Source organism: Hermetia illucens, chromosome 6, assembly GCF_905115235.1.
Source record: "Hermetia illucens chromosome 6, iHerIll2.2.curated.20191125, whole genome shotgun sequence".
Taxonomy (NCBI): Eukaryota; Metazoa; Arthropoda; class Insecta; order Diptera; family Stratiomyidae; genus Hermetia; species Hermetia illucens.
Genome location: NC_051854.1, coordinates 90,174,668 through 90,196,559, shown reverse-complemented (window position 1 = coordinate 90,196,559; position 21,892 = coordinate 90,174,668). Strand labels below are relative to the sequence as shown.

At 44.9% G+C, this 21,892-nt stretch overlaps 2 protein-coding genes across 2 annotated transcripts; one reads left to right on the top strand and one right to left on the bottom strand.

The window, feature by feature from the left end:
* Positions 1-1,728: 1,728 nt before the first annotated feature.
* LOC119659244 (mannose-1-phosphate guanyltransferase beta) lies at positions 1,729-10,045 on the bottom strand. Its single transcript, XM_038067224.1, has 3 exons — positions 9,564-10,045; positions 8,949-9,483; positions 1,729-2,882 (listed from the first exon to the last, which is right to left on the bottom strand). The coding sequence occupies exons 1-3, from the start codon at positions 9,735-9,737 to the stop codon at positions 2,482-2,484; spliced, it is 1,110 nt and encodes a 369-aa protein (XP_037923152.1). The 5' UTR covers positions 9,738-10,045; the 3' UTR covers positions 1,729-2,481.
* Positions 10,046-10,203: 158 nt separating this feature from the next.
* LOC119659246 lies at positions 10,204-17,005 on the top strand. Its single transcript, XM_038067225.1, has 4 exons — positions 10,204-10,441; positions 16,108-16,410; positions 16,470-16,652; positions 16,779-17,005. Exons 1-4 carry the CDS (start codon positions 10,363-10,365, stop codon positions 16,826-16,828), a joined length of 615 nt encoding a protein of 204 aa, XP_037923153.1. The 5' UTR covers positions 10,204-10,362; the 3' UTR covers positions 16,829-17,005.
* Positions 17,006-21,892: the final 4,887 nt, after the last annotated feature.

Below are 21,892 nucleotides of genomic sequence, written 5' to 3'. Positions count from 1 at the left end.
TTCCGATTCTCGTGTCCCCATACATCTGTTTGGTAGAAGATATGCAGTTACCCTGAAACGTAGAGAGGACTGGGAAGACCCAGAGGAATGCGTGGCGGGATATACGGAAGTCTTCTACATTGATGGTTCAAACACAGAAGAGGGTTCTGGAGCCGGAGTCTACTTCTCGAATAAAAACGAGAAGTGGGCTTTTCCTTTGGGACAACATGCAACGGTTTTTCAAGCCGAAGTTTATGCGATCCTAAGGGTGGCAAACTGGGTGATTGACGAGCGGTTGAAGGGCAGGCGCATCGCAATCTGCAGTGACAGTCAAGCTGCACTGAGGGCATTGAGCAGTCCTTTGATCACCTCGAAAATCGTTCAGGAATGCAGAAATCGTTTGAACTCTATGTCTAGATTCAATACGGTGGAACTACTCTGGGTACCTGGTCACTGTGGCATAGAGGGAAATGAAATGTCGGACGCTTTAGCGAAAGAGGGGTCAATCTCCCCTACACCGGGATCGGAGCCAGCAATTGGGGTATCAGTAGCATTGGCTAAATCTGTTTTCAAAACCTGGGAACAAGTTTCCCATAATGACAGGTGGCAGAGCTTAAATGCTGCTCGACACACCAAACTTTTCGTGCCAGAACCCAACATACGTACCGCAAAGTTTATCCTGTCGAAAAGCAGGAGGACTTGCAGGTGTATTGTGGGCATTCTGACAGGCCATAATTCACTAGCTGGGCATATGTTCAGAATAGGAATTACCGAAGATGATACGTGTCCCTCCTGTAATGAGGAAGCGGAATCCACGGAGCATTTCCTATGTGAATGCCCCGCCTATGGACGCATCAGGCATCAGATCTTTGGTGCCGATGTCCTCCAATTGCGACGGGTAGCATCACATCCACTAACGGAAATCCTGCGATACGTTAACGAATCCGGAATATTCCGTTAGACGGGGGAGGCGAGTACAATGGGCCAACACGGCCTGAGTGCTCAGAAGCTGTAGCTTCTCCCCCACCATATACACACACCCACACACCATTCTCTATACGTGCTCGATGTTGCGGGAAGTTTTCGAGTGATTCTCTCATTGACTTATTACCGGCCAGTACTACCAGCACCCTTTTAGTTTTTCGGAAATATATGGTGGAAGACTCGTGTTTGTACCTTTATCCAGTTCTTCACAAAAACCTTCTAAAAAAAGCGAAAAAAACGGCCTTCACACGAGATGACCCCTTTAATTTAATATTATCTTATTGCAGACCATTGTTTGCGATCAGCTTTAAGCGGTTTCTGCATATAAATTGAAATGTGGCGTTATTTTTCAACCAGCACGTTATCTTTCGATAGTAATTATGTAAACCTGGTGGAACAACCGAACCATCATGTAATCTTTGTTTTTCGTACGTATGCATTTTAAAGCTGATCGGCAGTGAATCGCTTGCGAAGTCGGCGTTTTCGTTATCAGGAAACTGAATTCTGTCTATGATTACTCGATATGATTAATGTATCAGCTTCGAACTAGCCTTGTTATCTTATCTTATTAACACTTGCTTCCTTTCTTTGAACTCATGAGTGGAAAGCCGCTGAGTCAAATGATCGATGCTATGTACGCCACAATCAATATGTTGCATCGTAAACCAATAATCGACTGGCGTTGGTATAGCAATTTCGATTAGACAAGCTATTTGCGATTTGAGATCTAATTTTGGATTGTATTTCAAACGGAAGTGAATTGAAAACATTTCGATTTCCTCTGATTTTTTTCTTTATTAAATTCTCTCTTACATAGTAGCATGTATCTTCGAAGTTTCCGGAATGGGCGATAGCAATATGTAAAAACAACGCCACTTTGCTCGTTTCGTTTATTACCAAATGCTATGCAGTCCGATAACACATGTTCGATGCTATTGGGAATAGAGTCAACAATACAAAATTGCTTGTCTTAAATTTATTCTAGAAACCTATCTTTGTTTAAAACAAATCTTTTCCAATATTTAAAAATTAGTCTTTGCACTTATTCGTAATTATTTTTATAGAAATATGTAATTCGAATATTTTACAATTCGAAACAGAATAGAAAATTAAATTGTGAAATTCAACGATTATAAAATTACGTAAATAATTACAGATACATATTTCAATCCGCTCGTTGGCAATATGGTGAGTTTCCATAATCTACTGAGAATTTGTTTAGTGCATGCTCAATTAGGGAACACAGATCCGATGGTAGCAGTGAGGTTTGAACGTGTACAACGCGTTAGCTTATAGTATTCAAAGTACAAAAGATAAATTGTAAAAGATCTTGTCCGGTTCGCAGCAACTCAGTATTTGCAATATTTTCTGAAATAGCTAACTAAATGCATGTCCTGTTGCGACAGTTCACGCTTTAAGCATACTAAACAGCTTCCCACATTTCATGAACTCTACACACATCCGACAAAGCAGTGAAAATGTTTATTTCCACATAAATAACTGACCATAATCTAGACTCTACATAATTATCTGCGGATCGGGGACACTTTGTGATATACTCTTATGTGGAAGCACCTGACCACCGTTAACATAAAGTTCATCTTGAACATTAACGTCCTCACCGAGGACGGTTATTCCTTCGACACGAACCCATCGTCCAATTGTCGAGCGCCAGCCAATTATACAGGAGTCAAGCCATGAATGTGACTTAATTGTTGCTTCCTTTAAAATTGTAGATCGTTTTATGCAGACGCCATCTTCAATTACCACGTTGGGACCAATCGTTACGTTCGGCCCAATTCTGCAGCCGTCCCCAATTTTAGCCGTTGGATCGATTAGGACATTACCCACGATACCTGGACCATTGTAGAGCTTTTCCGGATGTGATTGCCGTAATGAGGTAAGATATAGGCACATTCCTGAAATTGGATCAAGAAAACAATAGAGTGTTAAAATGAAAGGGCTTTTTCGATAATCTGGCAAAGGAGAACTTCAATTTATAGTCAATGACAAATGATAAGAATCTTACAAAATTGGGATCATTTCATTCGATCTACAGCTACTATGTTCCTTCTACTGCTATATTAATGTAATATGAGGAGATGTTGACCAGTTTGGTGTTGGATGGTTCAGATCATATTCCTAAAATAATTGCCGAAGATTTCAACGCGTGGGTCTCAGAGGTTTTTTTTGCCGAGCTGGATATCTACTAGCCAACATTAGATGTGCACCAACCTAGAAGGAGAGGTTTAGGCTCGATTGTCGATCTAGCATTCCCAAATATCTCGTTGATTAGAGGAATGATGAGTGAGCACTATACTCATAGCGACCACCAGGTCATCTATTTCGACATTGGAGGGCAAGGAACGCAACGGAGGATGCACAGACGGTAAAAAAGCTAGGATAGTAGGCTGATGTACCGGAACTTTCGAGAAAGCGGTATTCCTTGCTGTCGGAAACAGGCTATGACCCAATAGCGATGGAAATGGTGGGTCAGCTGTGTTAGTTTGTTGGCATTTACACCGCAACAGAACACCCAATTATTGGTGCAACCATGAAATCTCGTCGTCGAGATCGTCATATTTGCGACCAAGGGGAAAATGGAAACCGGATCACTGGAGCTGGAAGAAAAATACCGAGATTTCGGGAGTAACCTTTAGAAAGTAAGACTGAGGACCAAACGGGATTAATGCTTTGCTTCAATCTTAATACGACCCCCCTCCCTTATAGGGTTGTAATGAACAAGATTTGTGATAAAAAATAACCACAAGTTACATGCCCGCGGCTCTTCTTGAAAATACATAATTACCATCTTTTTTTTAACCCGAAAAATGAGGATGAACCTCACCCAACTGATGTTGCTGAGTAGCAACTGGCTGCCGTTGGTGTAGGCGACAAGTTTGCGGGGGGAAGGGGAATATTGTGGAGGAAGATGAAGTCGATGGAGCGATGTGGCAAGTTTTGTTGGATATGAAGTGTTCAAGGTTTTTATATAAGGGAAGGGGGCGATTGGTCTGGATTAGCTCGAAAAGTAGACCCTCTTTCCAGATTGAACAGAATGCCTTTTCAAGGTCTACGCACGCTACGGTGTATTGCCTATTTTTCACGTGATTGAGGATGTGGTCTTGCAGGTAAAGGATAGCCTGCTCGGTGAATCTGAGGTTTTCAAAGCCGAATTGATTAAAAGGAATGCTAGGGGGTAGTGCTAATTTTTTTTTTTTGGGAGTAGGATAGGTGAATGCGTTTACGCTCCCGCAACAGTACGCTGTCAGACTACCAACTAAACATCTCCTTGTCATCAGAGAACTAGCCTGGAACCGTTTGACACATTACTTCGGGCTCGCCCTCCCGCTCTCCCGGCTTTGGGAGCCTTCATATCAGGGAATTCTTTCCACCAACGGGAAGGGAAGAAGGCAGTTGTCAGTTCAGGGAACCCCTTACCGTCCGATCCCTCCGCCGGTCTAGTTCAATCTTCTTCGCAATAAGAAGAGCCTGAACATAATGTGAAATACGATTCCAGGTGCCAGCGCTTTTGAGCATCTCTTTGACAATGTTGTCTGGAGAGAGCTCCCCTGTGTTTGCATAAAGCTGCTGACGAAAGCCGTCCCACCTCTCGCAAGAGAAAAAGGTGTGATCAGCGTCGTCCGCCACTTCATTGCAGAACACATAATCAGGAGACCGCGCCTTCCCAATCCTGTGCAGGTAAGACTGAAAACTTCCATCAGGGGTCTAAATTGTCGATGAGCCGCACAGTCTATCTGCCCCTTGGGTCATTTTGCCAAGAAAGTTGTCACTCGGTAAGGGTGCGTTGACGTTCTTCACGGGCAACCACCTCTCTTAAGTTCTCGTCCTTGGCAAGAAGGGCAACGGGTATCACTCCCGCATCACCATCACAGTCGATTCGAAGACTGTGCGATAAGCAGACACCAGTCGCGAAGTTCCCCGCTTCTGCACTTGAGCAAGGCGTTTACGATGCACCTCCCTGTCAAGGGCATTAGCCCATACCTCCGCACCATATAGGAGAACCGACTGCGTTGCTCCCATAGGGAAACGTCTCCTAGTAGATATAGAGCCCCCAACAGTCGGTATTAGCCGACTAAAGGCCGCGATTCCAACTGCAGCTCTGTCCGCCGCTGCTTTGATTTACTCGAAGAAGCTCATCTTCAAGTCGAGCATTAAACCAAGGTATTTAACCGCTGGTTTTGACTCTATGGTCAACTCGCCGATCAATATGGGACGCAGGGTCGGGATTCTCCTTCTGGTCAAAACGACTACTTCAGTTTTTTCTAGTGCAAGGCTGAAACCGTGAGCAGTCGTCCATCCGCTTACCTGTCGCATCAATATGCCGAGTCTACTTTGCGCCTCTTCGACAATGCGTCCAGTAACAAGCGCCGCGACATCATCTGCATAGCCGACCAGGCGCGACTCTTCTGGCATGTCGAGTTTAAGTAGACTATCATAGGTAGCGTCCCAGATGTCCGGCCCTAGGATGGATCTCTGTGCTAACCCCGACGTGACCTCCATCCTCCTCTGACCCTCTAGTGTTTCATAGAGCAGGGAGCGGTTCCTCAGATAGTCCCTCAATATCCGTAAGAGATAGTTCGGCACGTGGAAAGTATTGCCTAGTGTGCCTAGAATGTCTTTCAATCGTACGGAATTAAAGGTGTTTCTGACGTCAAGCGTTACAAGGAACACCACCCGTCGAATTCGGCGGTTATGTACATCCGCTCGATGAACGGCATCCACGATTTGCATGACAGCATCAATTGTGGATCTCCCTGCTCTAAAACCAAACTGCCGGGGAGATAAATCTCCGACAGCGCGTATCGCTTCAGCGAGTCTACTTCTGATGAGCTTTTCGAGCACTTTTCCAGCAGTGTCAAGCATACATAGTGGGCGGTATGAAGACGGGAACTCGGGGACGTCTTTCCCTTTGTGGATCAACGCAAGCCTCGCCACCTTCCAATGAGCGGGGAAAGTCCAATGTTTCAGGCAAGCGTAGAATGCGCTGAGCAGTAGGTCTGGCCGGTGTTGTATACCTCTGCTGGAATACCATTGGGCCCTGGCACCTTCCTGCTTTTCATAGAGAGGACTGCCTGTTCAAACTCTTTTATAGAGAAAAGTGGACAGTCCTCTGCACTCTCCGCGCCGACGTCATCATCCCATACGGGGTGCGCAGGGAATGGTGCCCTTACAATGCGGTCCATCTGCTTGGCCTTATGTGAACAGGGTTTCCGCAGAGCCCCGATTTTCCCGGTTACCACTTTGTAACCGAGTCCCCACGGGCCCCCTTCACCTCGTCGACCAGATCCTGCCAGCAGCGAGCTTTGCTCTTGTTTATTGCGCTGCGGAGCTTCATTTTGGCTGATTTGTACTGCAATCTGTGTGAGACATGCCCATTCAAATTCCCGACCAGGATCCGCCCATCTGTGCCTAAGATAGCGTCCTCCAAAGCATCAAGCCTGCGTCTAAAGTCCGGCATCGTCTCATTCGGCGTAAGATAAGCACTAAAAAACGTTATCCCTGAACACCGAATTCAGATAAAGCCGTCCCCTTGGCTTTAGGTAAGAACCCTAAGGAGGGTGCCGTCCCGAAATCACATGGCAGCAGTACCTAATATGTCAGGGTGCCATGAAACTGGGTCCTTGTTTTGGTACTGCTCACTGATGACTACTAAATCAGCTTTGGTTTCCGCAGCGAACTGCTTGATTTGTAGGATGCGAATCATGTTGACCGCGTTCTAGATTTTTCCAATTCTGCTCTGAAGATTGGACACCGCCCCGGGGCCACAGTGTGCGCAACGATCTCATCATTCGCGCCACGGTCCCTGCATAAGACGCGGCTTTCCTTTTCATTGCAGGGGTTCGCTTTATGGCCTGCCTGACCGCATTTACGGCATGTTGCCCTTCTGTTAAGTCCCCGACAGGTTGCAGATGTGTGCCCATAATCCAATCATCTATAACATTTGGTTGGGGCGGCCCCGGATTCGTATCCTATACACCACCCAACCAATTCTTATTTTTCCGCTGTTTAGAAGCTTCCTCGCGTATTGCACGGCAACTTCCACCACATCGATTTTTTGGCCTCGGCAATTTGCAGAGGTGATACCAATCCGGGCATTGGTTACTTCCAGACGTTCGCATTTGATAGAATCTTCTACTTCGTTCTTTTCTCTGAGGCAGCCAAGGTCTCAGATTTCCAGAGAACACGTGTTTTCCAGGCTGGAAGCCAAAGCTTTTTCTCCCAGAAGTCCCTTGACTGCTTCACAGAACGTAACTTTATTTATTATCTTCAGGCCTAGTTCGACTAGAACTTCACCACTTCTGCTCCGTTATTTTCGGGTTTAATCTTGTAACGGATTTCACTGAGGCTTCCGCAAAAATCTTGCCTTCTGTCGGCTTAATAAGCAGAGCTGGTGGTCCAATCCTTCTTCGTCTCCCCACCTTTTCTTTTTGTGCTCCATCCTTCGTGTCCGCCTTAATTTTAGGCAGAGGTTTTTCTGATGGCGCGACGTGTTGTTGTTTCTTGTCCGTCTTCGCCATCTTCTTTTGGGCCCTGGAGAATACCTGAGAGAAGTCTCCTTCAGATGTCCCCTCCTCCTTTTGTTTTTTCCCCAGTTCGCTCTGCAATGGACTGTCTGCGATCCGTTTGGTACTCGTAGTGTTCTCGCCGAGAGGCAGGGTTGCTTCTGCTTCCCGCGGATTTTTTCTTACTCTCCATGTCCGTCTATAATATGAAATCCTGCCTAGGAGCTCTTTTAGTTCCATTAGCCCGTTTTTCACACTTTTGCTAATGTTTTTTTGGAGGAACGTCGCAGATCGCATGCGCTTCACGACTGCCGCGCATTTCTTAATAAGCCTTTCCTCTTCAGCTTGTGCTAGAGTAGTCTACAGCCCCACTTGGCTTACGTTCGAAACCATTTGGTTAGTTTCGGCAGTTTCCACTGTGTCTCTTTCCGCGATTATGGTACTGCGTGGTATGGTCTGGGTTCCTGTCTCGTCCTCTTCTTGTTGCGTCCTTCACTGGGCGCTGGGGCGAGCGACACATTTTCGTGCTGTGTAAAAACGCAACCACCTCACTCTCCATTTCCACTATCTCCTCGTTTGTTTTGTTTGTGTTCGCCATTTAAGTTGTTTACCAGCGCATCGTGTGCAAGGGAGCGGGCCGCAATAGTCAGGAACGGGTATACCCTCGGGGACAAAGCCCCTACCCCAGTTCCCTGAGGCCTAACCTACGATTAGCTGATCCCGGAACTCACGGAAGGTTCAGCGCTCGCTCGGGGCAACGCTGTCTACTAATACCGGTTCAATGCACACTACCCGACGAAGGGGCTGGCTCCTGATACACGCCACAACCACCACCTTGGCAGAGCTAGGTTCACATCACCCCATCGACCTCGACAAGGAGTTGTCCTCCAGGGACTCGCAGTGTGTCCGGGCGTGTATCGGTCATTAGCAGTTCGCTCTTTACCCAGAAACTTTCTCGAGGCTACTACCTAGGACGCAGGTCTTATGTCGGCTAGGGGGTCAGAACTACTTGCTCGGGCACCTCGGGGACACCACTCCCCGTATCGTAGGCGACCCGTTAAGGATCGTTGGCGACCCCTGAGAGGGGTTTTAGTGGGTTAAAGTCCCACACTGTGGCTTTGCACCTCTATAAAAAAAAACAGGCAAGCTTCGGTATTAGGTTGCTTATGTTAAATGCCTGAATGTTAAGTTATTGTATGTGTAAAAGCAGTGGTTTTACCCCTTACAGTTCTTGGCCACACATGAAACTATCTACAAACTCTAAAATGGTCAGATGTGGTGCAATCGTTACTACGTAGCAGAATCGGAAGCTAATGTTCACTATTTGCTCTCCGTCACCAACAACCAAGGAGCAAAAGCACTACGAAAACACTTGAGTAAACTCTCAGGTTTCAGTGGCCCCCGTTTCTCTCTAAAATGAATAAAACCTCAACAATCTCACATGAACGAGTCACTCACCTGTGAGAAAATCTTTTGGCTGACCGACATCCATCCAGAATCCACTCAATTCCATCGCGTACAACTGGTGATCGCTGGCCATTGCCGGGAAGATCTCCTTTTCGATTGAGGTCGGCTTCAAAGGAATCCTATCCAGTATCGAAGGATTGAAAATGTACATGCCGGCGTTGATCTTGTTGCTAATGAATTCCTGTGGCTTCTCGACGAAACTCTCGATGGCGCCAGCTTCATCATATACCACCACTCCATACTTCGACGGTTCTTCCACCTTTGTGACGACAATCGTTCCTTCCTTACCGTGGTTCCGGTGGAATGCTTCAAGTTGTTTGAATGGGAAGTCGCAAATGATGTCGGAATTGAGGACGTAGAATGGCTCTGAACTGGCCTGAAGCTTGTCTTTGACCAGGGCGAGGGGGCCGGCCGTGCCGAGTGGTTCGTTTTCGTGTGAAAATATCAGTTCGATCCCAAGACGCTCGGCGTGAAGTTGCAATTCCGCTTCCATTTGCTCGGCGCGGTACGACACCGCCAATATAACCTGGAACGAATCAAAGACACCGGCATTAAGATAACAAAAGGCGTGTGATGTTGGCGGAGAGATAAGGAGCGGTCAGGCACCTGTACGACGCCTGCATCGACCAGGGCTTCGATCTGGTGCAGCAGAATAGGCTTGTTGGCAAAGTCGACGAGTGGTTTGGGGCAGCTAAGGGTGAGAGGACGGAGACGCGTCCCGAAGCCTCCAACCAGAATCAACGCCCGCGTCCCCCGTCTGGTATTCTCCGAGCCACACATTGGGTCCAGTTTGGCAGATATTACACAAAAGGCACAACTTTTCCGGGAACAGCTCTACCTAGAACATGCACTTCGTATTCCGGGGACACGTCAACTGTGCGATCAAATTACGACAGAGGAAGGGAAAGTACTGCCCCAGCGCGATATGAGTCAATTGATAAGCTACAGCGCGACACCACCGAACACACGTCACTATCTCTAATGAACATATGATTTATAATGTCGGAGTTCCTCTCCGCGAAGCATATCACGCACCGCAATTCCCACCCGCACAATACGATCGACCTTTGTAAATAAAATTTGACAATTCAGATATGTTTTTTTTCGAAAGGGGGAAATTTCGAAAAGGAGTCTTATTATGTTTTTCGAAGTTTGACAGCTATTTTCAAGTAGATGGCACCTATCGATGGAGGATTTTATGTTGTCGGCATTGAATGCGAATTTGAAATTTGAACTAGGGCGACATTCATTTTATTTTGATGAGAACAGATGTCAGGTGAATTTGGCGCCGCAACCATAATTTTCGTGAGATTGTGTATGAGAGTAACGGCCTGAAAGTTTTCCTGAGATCTTACGTTAAAATAGGAGAGTTATATTGTATTGGGGACTGAATTATCGCGGAGTGATGGCAACAACGTTCAGAAACTTTAATCCGACGCGGAAAGCAGTGGATAAGTCAAACGATAGAGAGAATTTACCTCCAGGTAAGCGAAATTGGAGTCCCTGAAATGTGCAAATGTAAGAAGATTTTTTCTGCAAGGTGATAAAACCTGCAGAGTATATAACCGTTAACATATCAGTATTTTGAATTCATCCCCGTGTCGAGGCCGATATAAGGAGCATTCTAGTGGAGAGTGCCGTTACAGCCTATCGTGTGGGCTAACATAGCGGCTCCTTCCAGTTTACTTAGGTTTTGATAGTGGCATTAGCCATTACTGCGGCCACTGCAATTACTGTTTCCCCTCCTGCTGCTATGACGCAAGAGATTTTGTTTCCGTCCTGCGTTGCATTTAGATATAAAATTCAAATGTCTTCTCCATTCCTAAACCACTTTTGAAGTGAACAAGGCTTTCGGGTTCCTTAGCTGCCGCTCCAGATTGCGGTACACCCAACCTACAATCATTAGTAAATCATCCAGCTTGTCGTTATCAGACTCGCATAAACACTTCAGTGACCCTACATTTTTTCCGCAGCTCTATTATGCACGATGATGATCATCACCAACTGCGCAACAACCGGTATCCGGTCTAGGCCTGCCTAACTTTGCGTCGAGGTCCACTATTTCGATATCGCTAAAAGCTGTCTGGCGTCCTGACCTACGCCACAGTTCCATCTCAGGCAGGGTCTGCCCCGGCTTCTTTTTATACCATAGATATTGCCCTTATAGACTTTCCGGACTGGATCATCCACATCTATACGGATTGACGGTCATGGTATCGCTCGTCGTTATGTAGGCTACGAAATCTTCCATCCTCAAGTAGAGGTCAAACATTTTTCGGTGGATTCTTCTCTCAAACGCGGCCAAGAGTTCACAATTTTTCTTGCTAAGAACCCAAGTCTCCGAGGAATACATGAGGACTGGGAAGATCGTTGTCTTGTACAGTAAGAGCTTTGACCCTATGGTGAGCCGTTTCGAGCGCAAACAACCGTGCGCGGATTTCATCGTCGTAGCTGTTATCGGTTGTGATTTTAGGAGAAACTATCAACGCTCTCAAAGTTTTAGTCTCCTATCTTTATTCTTCCCGTTTGACCAGGGCGGTTTGATGTTGTTGGTTGGTTGGTTTTTGGTGCTGACGTTGCCTTCATTGACATGCAGCCTAAGATCTCGCGCCGCCTACTCGATCTGGATGAAGGCAGTTTGTACGTCTCGGGTGGTTCTTCCCATGATGTCGATATCGTCATCATAGGGCAGTAGTTGGGTGGACTGGAAGAGGATCGTACCCCTCACATTTACCTCCGCATCACGGATCACTTTTTCCAGGGCCAGGTTCTTGTCGTAGCCCGTTGTTGATGTCAAATGGTCTTGAGAGTGATCCTGTTGCTTTTATCTGGCCTCGCACATTGGTCAGGGTCAGCCTAGTCAGTCTTATCAATTTCGTCGGGATACCGATTTCTCTCATGTTTTACAGTTTTACCCTGGCTATGCTATCATAGGCGGCTTTAAAGTCAATGAAGAGATGGTGCAACTGATGTCCATATTCCAACAGTTTTTCCATTGCTTGCCGCAGAGAGAAAATCTGATCTGTTGCTGATTTGCCTGGAGTGAAGCCTCTTTGAGGTTGTGGGCGTATGGGGCTATCGGGCCTAGTAAGATAGCGGAGAATATCTTATAGATGGTACTCAGCAGCGTGAACCTCTATAATTAATGCACTGTGTGATATCTCCCTTTTTATGTATGAAACAGATGTTGCCTCTTTGCCAGTCGTCAGGCATTGGATCGCTGAACCACACCTTGAGCACAAATTGATGAACCACTTGCTGTAATTAGTCGTCTCCATATTTAACCAATTCGGCTGTAATTCCATCGGCGTCATGATTTTTAAGCCGATGAATTGCACGGACTTCTTCTTCTTCTATACTCGGTGATGACAGTATTTGTCCGTCGTTTTCAGTTGGCGGGACCTACAACTCGCCGATGTTCTGGTTGTTCAGTAGTTCATCGCTCCAATATGCCCATTCTGTCGGAAATCAAATTTCCCTCTTTGTCTCGGCAGGATGAACATCGATGTGTGTAAGGTTTCATCCTGCACCATGCCAACGAGATAGTGATCCGAGTCTATATTGGCCCCCTTATATGTTCTGACATTCATCAAGGCTGAGAGGTGGCGGCGTTTGATCAGCACGTGGTCAACTTGGTTAAAAGTGGTCCTGTCGGGAGAGGCCCACGTTTGATTGTGGACCGCTTTCCGCGCAAACCAGGTACTTCCAAAAACTATTTCGTGTGACACTGCTAATTGAATAATCCGCAGTCCGTTATCATTTGTATTTTGATGTAAGGTATGGGAGTCAACGTATCGCCTGAATACGGGCTCCGTCCCTACTTGGCTGTTAAAATCCCCAAGTATGATTTTGATATCATATCTGGGACAGACTTCGAGGGTTCGTTCTACTGCCTCGTAGAAGGTATCCTTCTCCGGAACAGGGTATTGGATAGTTGCTTGGGAGCTCCATCTCTGTCCAGGGAGCGCATATTCTATGAGAAAATGCGCAAATCGTTATTCCGTTTTCGTTGTCGGGTTCGTCGTTGTAAAATCCATCCAATCTGAGGCTCCTGTTGTGGCTTCGTGTTTTCCGTGTAGGGTTGTCAGCCCTACCCAACCTGGACTCGCCTTCATCCTTCTCCGTCTGCAGTTTTTCGTTAAGCAAGAGCTCCCAGCGGTGACCACGTGGGGGTGGAGATAGGGTAGTAGAGCTGTTACTGTTGGTTCAGTAGGCGTTTTCCAGGTTTTATGCTCCATCGTGGGTACCAATCCACATTTCGTCCTGGGGACCATTTCCTGTCTATCACCACCCGATTCTAATACGGAACTTAGTGGTGAGAACCGCCTGTCCTCCGCAAGTGTCAGACCAGAGCTCTCTAGTCAACTTTTAACAGCGCTGATGGCCTTGTTTGAGTATAATTCAGCATCTTCGAGATGCTTTGCTACAACAACCTGCGCTATGTCGTCGGCGTAGCCCACCACTGTGTCTTCCCTTGGAAGGGGAAGATTAAGTACATCGTTGTACATGATGTTCCACAGTAGTGGGCCCAACACGGAGCCATCCGGGACACCCGCGGAAACAACGTACTCCTGGGGTCCGTCATCGGTGTTATACCAGAGCCTCCTTTCAGTTAAATAACTATCGACGAAACCAGCGAGATTGGCGAGAATAACAACCTTTGCTAGGGATTTGCTTATTAGATCCCAATTGGCCGAACAGAATGCATTTTTCACATCCAGGGTTACTACCACGCAATATTTGCAGTACTACCCTTTCCGTGGATTGCATCTGCGGCCAAGCCAGAACCCATACTGCCGATCTGAAAAGCCGCCTTGGCTCTCAACAACTGGGAGTAATTTGTTACAGATTACTCGCTCTAACATTTTGCCCCACAGTGTCCAACAGACATATGGGTCTGTATGAGGATAGTTCACCTGGAGGTTTACCAGGCTTAGGCAGAAGCACCAACTGTTGCTTCCATGGTGCTGGAAATATCCACTCGGACATGCACGCTTCGAACAACTTAGCGAAATTGTTCGGTCTGGATTTCCCGGCAAGCTTAAGGGCTATATTCGGTGCTCCGTCCAGGCCCGGCGCTTTATTGTCTCCTATTCTACCGCAGATCTCCAGCAGCTCGTCTCTGGTGACTGGCGAAACTGCCGTCACATTCAGAGGTGGTTGGAATGTGTCGGTGCTTTCCTCTTGCTGGGGGAATAAACCCCGGGATGATTTTCAGCAAGAGGGTAGGACATGTGATCTGCGGAGATGAACGGCCTCTGAAACGTCACGATCACGATTCTCTATACACTCCTCCACGGGTTCACGTCCGCTTCTGAGCACAGCTTCTTAAAGCATTTCCTTCTGCTTCGCTGGATGGCGAGCTTGATGGTTTTGCGGGCTGCCTTATAGGTGCGTTCTTTTTGCCCCTGATCGACTCTACCTACCGCCCTCTGAGCCGCTCTTCTGGCTCGGTGGCAGGCTGATCGAAGGCCGGCCAGTTCACCATTCCACCAGTAGTTTGGTCTTTTACTGGGGAATGAGCTCCTTCTAGTCATGGACGCCTCACATGCTTTAGCGATCCATTGGGAAACATGGACGGCTCTTTCCGTAGAGGCGCCTGCTTTATTAGGTTGCTCTAACCACACCTCTATGAAGGTCTGTTGGTCCAGAGCTTTTGCAGACCAGCCTGAAATCTTTCTCGGTTTCGGCTCTGTGGCTGGACACATGTCTCAAAGAAGATTGCCTGGTGATCGCTGTGGGTGTAGCGTTCGCTGACGCATCAGAGCATATACCACGTGCCAGTGCGCGGCTGACAAAAGTCAGGTCTACAACCGAACCTGAACCCTCTTTATGAAAAGAGTTTACAGCACTTTCGTTAGCCAAAACTATGTCCATCTGCGCAAAAGCTTCTGTTTATCTGTCTGTCCATCACACGCATTTTTCTCGGAGACGGTTGTAGCGATTTACACCAAATTTGGTGGAAAGATGGAAATTGAGAACGCTCACACATACAGTGAGTTACATCCTTTTATTTCGAATTTGAGGGGGGGGGGCATACATGCAGAAGGGGGGTGTAGATTTATTTTCACTAAATATAGTCGTGTTGGGTATCAAATGAAAGGTCTTCATTAGCACTTTTCGATGGCGATCTTAGTTTTGGCGTTTGTTGGAAAGGCGGGCCGTGGGAGGGGCCGAGATTGATCATTCCTTTAACAGACTCATTGTCAGAAGCAACCCAGCCGACAAATCTGAAAAAAATCAAGAGGCTGCCACTGTATGGTGCCTAGGCTCCGAAATACCTTCCACATGGATATCTATTCAAATAAAGTTAATAATAGTATATTACTTTAATTTTTAGTAATTGGCTGCAAACCCCCCTTAAGTTCATCCCAGCACCACCAAATTGCAGTAATATAGGCTACAATATAGAGCATGATCCTGCCAAGTTTGATAGGAATCGCACTATTACTAACAAAATTATAATAGATCAAAGTTGTCGCTTCTTTGCAAATTCAAGACTACGAATGTCAACATCACCCGAAAGTGGATATTCTCACATAATACTATATATGTATATGTTACGTGCTAATACTAGTGGGGCAAATTCGCACATACATACACAGAACCTTAGCATCATTACTTCTTCATTGCAGCTTTTCGAAGCTTTACAATTCCCAAACATTTCCTTTATTTGGTATCCGATGACTGGCCAGTCCATTGTATTAATAGCAATTTCCTGTTTCCATTGTTTGTAGAATCATCTCTGACCTTTGAGATTGATTTAGCCTTTTAAAAAAGAATTCAGCAAGCCAGTTTTGTAGAAATCCATCATGAATTCTGTGTCTAATACATATTTTGGTGGAGGTCGTCAAAGCGTTATGTTAAAAGATTGTCCTTCAAAAGAGTCGAGGGGGTCCGAGGCTAATATGGTTGATTGAAATGATTCTAGCTTCATTAGGACTTTAGGTCCAGATGTAATTTATTAAACTGGTTATAGGAATGCTTTTTAAATGCCGACAGAGGGAAAACATTTTCAAGTGGCGAATACTAGCATTTAGAGAATCAGTTGCTTCCTTTTTCGCTTCGAAAAACTGTTTAAAACCACAATTTTAATACTAAATGGTGATTATGGGAGTACATATTAATTCAACTTTGTATTTCCTGTTAGCATTCACGTCAACAAAGTTCGCAGGAAAAGAAAACGTTTTATCTGAAAGGCGACATACCGGGCGCAAACAAGTATTTGGTGAATTAAAAAATGTTCTGCATAATACTGGCGCACCCACACCGATGAAAGCTCCCAAAAGTACAATTTTCAGCCCAACTGCACCACCGAAGAATATCCTGAAACCTAAGGAAATGCCGAAATCGAAAAAATCCCTCCTGAGCAAACAATTATCTCTAAATTCGGAAGCAATGAGAACAGTGCCCCAAATTGATCTACTACCGAAATTCGATCCAGATTATGATGGTGAGATTAATGGTTGATGGTTAAGTATTACAGGAATATTCATATTTTTGTTTTCTCAGATTTAGAGTATATTTGGTCGCAACAGACTGCGGCTCTTGCTGAGAGGGCTTTTGCTCGTATTCGTCACGTAGACGATGAAGAGTTATTATTGCCAGATATTTCAGCAATGGATAAATTCGAATCAGTTTTTGGTGAAATTGAACCCATCGCGTTGGAGAATTTTGACGAACCTGAACCGGAAAGTAAGTGATTACTTCAATATCACATTAAGATTTTATTAGCTAAGGTTATTCTTCTCTTATTTGTAAATTGTAAAGGGAAATCTCTGTCTGCACGAGAAGCTAATTCAGTAATTTTTCTAATTCTAGTGCCATCATTGCCTTCTATTGAATGGGACAATATGCTGTTCGACTTTTGAATGGACATTAATTTTGCACGTCGTTTTTTGGTGTGAAAGTATTTCATGGAGTGTACTTGAGTTTTATTTTTCGTTGAAGGAGTTCTTATTTAATAAAAGGTATTCTATATTTTTGAAATATTGCTGTAATTGATAATAAATCTATGTTTAATATTTGCTAATAAATTAGAGAAGTTACGAATATTTTTTAATATCTCACTATATATAATTTGGATGGGGATTTAAAAGCCTCGAGGTTGCACCCAGATCAGGCATTCGATAAAGCCAAATGGCGAAGCCGATCACGATGAGCCGACCCCGCTTGTGAACGGGACAAAGGCTGAAGAAAAAGAAGAAGAAGATATAATTTGGAAGTTTGGAACTTATTTTTTATTTATGACCAAAACTATCATTTTTAGTTTGATCGTTGCGTTATTTTTTAGGCTTTTCATCCGTTCTTCTGTTTCGGAGATCTTTTTAAGGTTTTGTGTAAGGTGGGAACTGAACGCTCATGGATAGAGTGAATTGCATCCTTTTACGTTGAATTTAGGGGGGTCCCCATACAGGCAAAAGGGGGCTGTACATTTTTTGTTCATCAAATATAGTCACGTGGGGTAAATGAAAGGTCTCGGTTAGTACTTTTCGAAGTCGGTCATAGTTTTGTTATTTGTTGGAAAGGTGGGGAGTGCGGGGGGGTTGAAAGTCATCATTTCTTTAACGGACCCATTCTCAGAAACGTTCAGATCGAAAAATTTAAAAAAAGTCACGAGTCTGCCACTACATAGTGCCTGTGCCTTCCATACCGATAAATAAAGTTAATAATAGTACATTTCTATCATTTTTAGTAATTGGTACGAAAAACCTTAAGTTCATCCTAGAATAACGAAATTTTGGACCAATGGATACAGCATAGAGCATGACTACAAAATTTGGTGAAAATCGCACTATTCTTGACAAAGTTATAATAGGTCAAAGCTGTCGCTTCTGCGCAAATTCAAGACTTTGAATGTCAATATCACTTGAAAGTGGATATTTTCACATAATATATGCATATATTACGTGCTAATGGGACAAGTGCACACTCAAATCTCTTTATAAAAGAAATACAGAAAACCTTTCATACCTGAAGCGTCTAGCTTCCGGTTTCCCGACTAGTTTAGTTTATTAGAATGTACGGTTTCTCAGAGTCGTGTCAATTCCCTTGAAACGAGTGATGAAGAACAATTACTTTCCTTTCTTCAACTATTAATTTCTCTTTACGGTAAATAATTTCGTACAGGCATCTGTGCGCTGTCCAGCAACCAGTTGCGAAAGTAGTCGCTACTGGTGCCAGCGACCGTTCATTCATTTTAATTAACCCTCTAGAGTCTGCCTCTGCGATTGTCCCAGTGAGCTCAGCAACTATCACATAGGGTGAAATTGCACTATGTGGAAATAGTCCATTCATTTAAGCTTTCAACCTCCGAATTTTTTCGGTGAAGACTGATTGCCAAGGAGGGCATACAAAACAAAAGTTATATAGTGTCGATGTGTGCGTTAACATTTTTAAGGGTTTGTGTAAAACAAAACCTTATTAAAATCAATTCAGTGTCTGTCTGTCTGTCACACGCACTTTTCTCCAAAACGGCTAAACTGATTCGAACGAAACTCAGTGCACAGATGGGAACTATGAAATCCCATACACATGGCAAGTTTCATGAAAATCCGAATGCGGACTTAACCACTGTCCGGTAATTAGGATTATTAAAAAATATTGAAAACCGAATTTTTGGTGCCTTGTTAAACTTTTTTTTATATTTGGTTGTTTTGTCGAGGCTTCTTTAATGAATAAAAAAAACTACCGAATGAATCGACATCCTGCTTTGCGGACCGTAGAAATATGTTCTGAATAAGTCGTGCAAATTTCAAAGAATTTCGTTGGATAGATTTTAGGTTATGGTGGCAGCAGATTTTCAACTTGCGGTTTCGAGAAAAACGCATTTGAAAAGTAGAATGCGATTTTCAACCATAAAATCTTAACTGACCATTAATCTGCTACACCTAGACTATGAAGAAACACATGTGAAACCTTGACTATAATTCTTATCATTTTAGCGAAGTCATTCGAACGTCATTTGGACCGGAAAATACGCGCTTTATTGGGGCGATCGACATAAACTTGGCATGTGATATTTTACCTTTTTAACACTAATTTTCAAACGACTACGAATATCGATAAATCACTTTGCCTATATAATCTACATGGGGATGAAACCCATAAGGCAAAAAATGGTGCGTAAAATTGCCACCGCCCGCGCTTACAGTTGATGCTTTGAATGAGCCTACTAAGAGAGTTTGCTATCAAATTTAGATATAGATGAGCAACAACAATATTCGAGCCACTCAGTAGTGAAAGTTAAATAATGATAAAGGGTGCTTGGAGCCTAATAAAAAGCTAAAAATGCCTACTCTGGATGAGCTTCTCCAGTTGGGGGTTGAACAGTTGCATAAAATACTACACTATGTAATGAATTGCCAATGAATGCTTCATTTCATATAAAGAAATAAATTATTCTTAGCATTTTTAAGGTTTCGTATGAAAGTCAAAGGGTAGTATAGGTCGCAGGGCGAAACGTGGATTGGTACCCACGATGGAGCATAAAACCTGGGAAACGCCTGCTGAACCAACACCAACAGCTCTACTACCAAACCCTATCTCCGCCTTCACGGGGTGACCGCTAGGAGCTCTTTCTTAACGAAAAGCTGCAGACGGAGAAGGATGAAGGCGAGTGCCCTGCGCCTAAAAACGGGAGAAATTATACCAACTGGTCCTCCAGTTGGGGGTTGGGTAGGGCTGACAACTCTACATGGAAAACTGAAGTTACGAAACCACAACAGGAGCCTCGGACTGGATGGATAACACAACGAAGAACTCGTTAACGACAAAGGAATAACGATTTGCGCACTTTCTCATGGAACGTGCGCTCCCTGTACAGAGATGGAGCTGCCAAACAGCTAGCCGATACCCTGTCCCAATATAAGGCTGATGTAACAGGGTTACAGGAGATGCGTTGGACAGGGACAGGTTTCCTGAAGAAGAGTCACTACACCATATATTATAGTGGTCATCGAGTAAACCATGTGCCCGGAGTAGGTTTTTTAGTCAGTTAAAAAAAGAAACCTGCTGTTATCGACTTTGAAAACATAAGCGAACGGCTATGCACTCTGCACTTGCGAGGCAAATTTAGAGATATAAGCCTTATTAACGTTCACGCCCCGACAGAGGAGACTGAAGAGTCGGAGAAGGATACCTTCTATGAGACAGTAGAACGAACCCTCGAAGACTGTCCCAGATATAATATCATTAACAGCCAAGTAGGGAAGGAGCCCGTATTTAGGCGACATGTTTGCTCCCATAGCTTACATAGGGATACCAATGATAACAGACTACGGATTATTCAGTTAGCAATGCCACACGAAATGGTTGTTGGAAGTGCCTGGTTTGCGTGGAAAACGGTCCACAAACATACGTGGGCCTCTCCAGACGGGACCACTTTCAACCAAATTGGCCTCATGTTGATCGAACGCCGCCACCTCTCAGCATTGATGAATGTCAGAACATATAGGGGGGCCAATATAGACTCGGACCACAATCTCGTTGGCATGGTGCTCCGAGCTCGAGCTACAACACCACCTACAATCCCCTCTGATAATCAGGTGAGAGTGAATACTGAAGCCATCCACAACACAGCGCTCCGTAACACCTATAAGGGGAAATGGATGCCGCAATAACCGCAGTCAACAGAGATCTTCGAGATGAAACATCAATAAATGATCTTCACAACCACCTGAAGAACGTTATCATTGATACGGTCACAAAGATACTTGGCCTCAGCCGCAAAAAAGGTCGGAACGGCTGGTTTAACGATGAATGTAAGCTAGCTACGGAACGGAAGAATGCTGCATACCGAGTAATGTTGCATTCACAAAGGACGCCGGCACGCGCAGAGACTTATCACGAACTCCGTTGAGCGGAGAAGCGACTTCACAGACGGAAAAAGGAAACCTGCGAGAACTAACAAGACATCAGACGCGGAAGTTTTACCAATAACTCAGCAGGATGAAGCCTTATACACCTCGATGTTCATCCTGCCGAGACAAAGAGGGAAATCTGATTTCTGGCAGAATGGGCATATTGGAGTGATGGGTTGGGTACTTTGATAAACTACTGAACAACCAAAACATCGGCGAGTTGGAGGTCCCGGCAACTGAAGACGACGGACAAATACTGCCACCACCAAGTATAGGAGAAACAGTCCGTGTAATTCATCGGCTTAAAAATCATAAGTCGCCAGGAGCCGATGGAATTACAGCCGAATTAGTTAAATATGGAGGCGACCAATTACACCAAGTGGTTCATCAACTTGTGCTCAAGGTGTGGGACTGCGAATCAAAGCTTGACGGCTGGAAAAGAGGCATTACCTGTCACATAAAAAGGGAGATATCCCACAGTTCAGCAATTATAGAGGTACCACGTTGCTGAGTACCATCTATAAGATATTCTCCGTTATCTTGCTAGACCGGGACATCATTGGCCTATACTAAAGAGGCTTCACTCCAGGCAAATCAGCAACACATCAGAAAAACTGTTGGAATATGGGCATCAGTTGCACCATCTTTTCTTCGACTTTAAAGCCGCTTATGATAGCACAGCCAGGGTAAAACTATACACGGCCATGAGGGAATTCGGTATCCCGACGAAATTGATAAAATTGACTAGGCTGAACCTGACCAATGTGTGAGGCGAGATAAAAGCAACAGCATCACTCTCGAGACCATTCAACATCACCAACTTTCTACGACAAGGGGATGTCCTATCATGCGTCCTCTTTAATCTGGCCCTGGAGAAAGTGATCCGTGATGCTGAGGTAAATGCAAGAGGTACGATCCTCTTTAAGTCCACCCAACTACTGGCCAATCTGACGATATCAACATCATGGGAAGAACAACCCGAGACGTACAATCTGCCTTCATCCAGATCGAGCCGGCGGCGCGAGCTCTTGGGCTGCACAGCAATGAAGGCAAGACAAAATATATGGCGGCAAC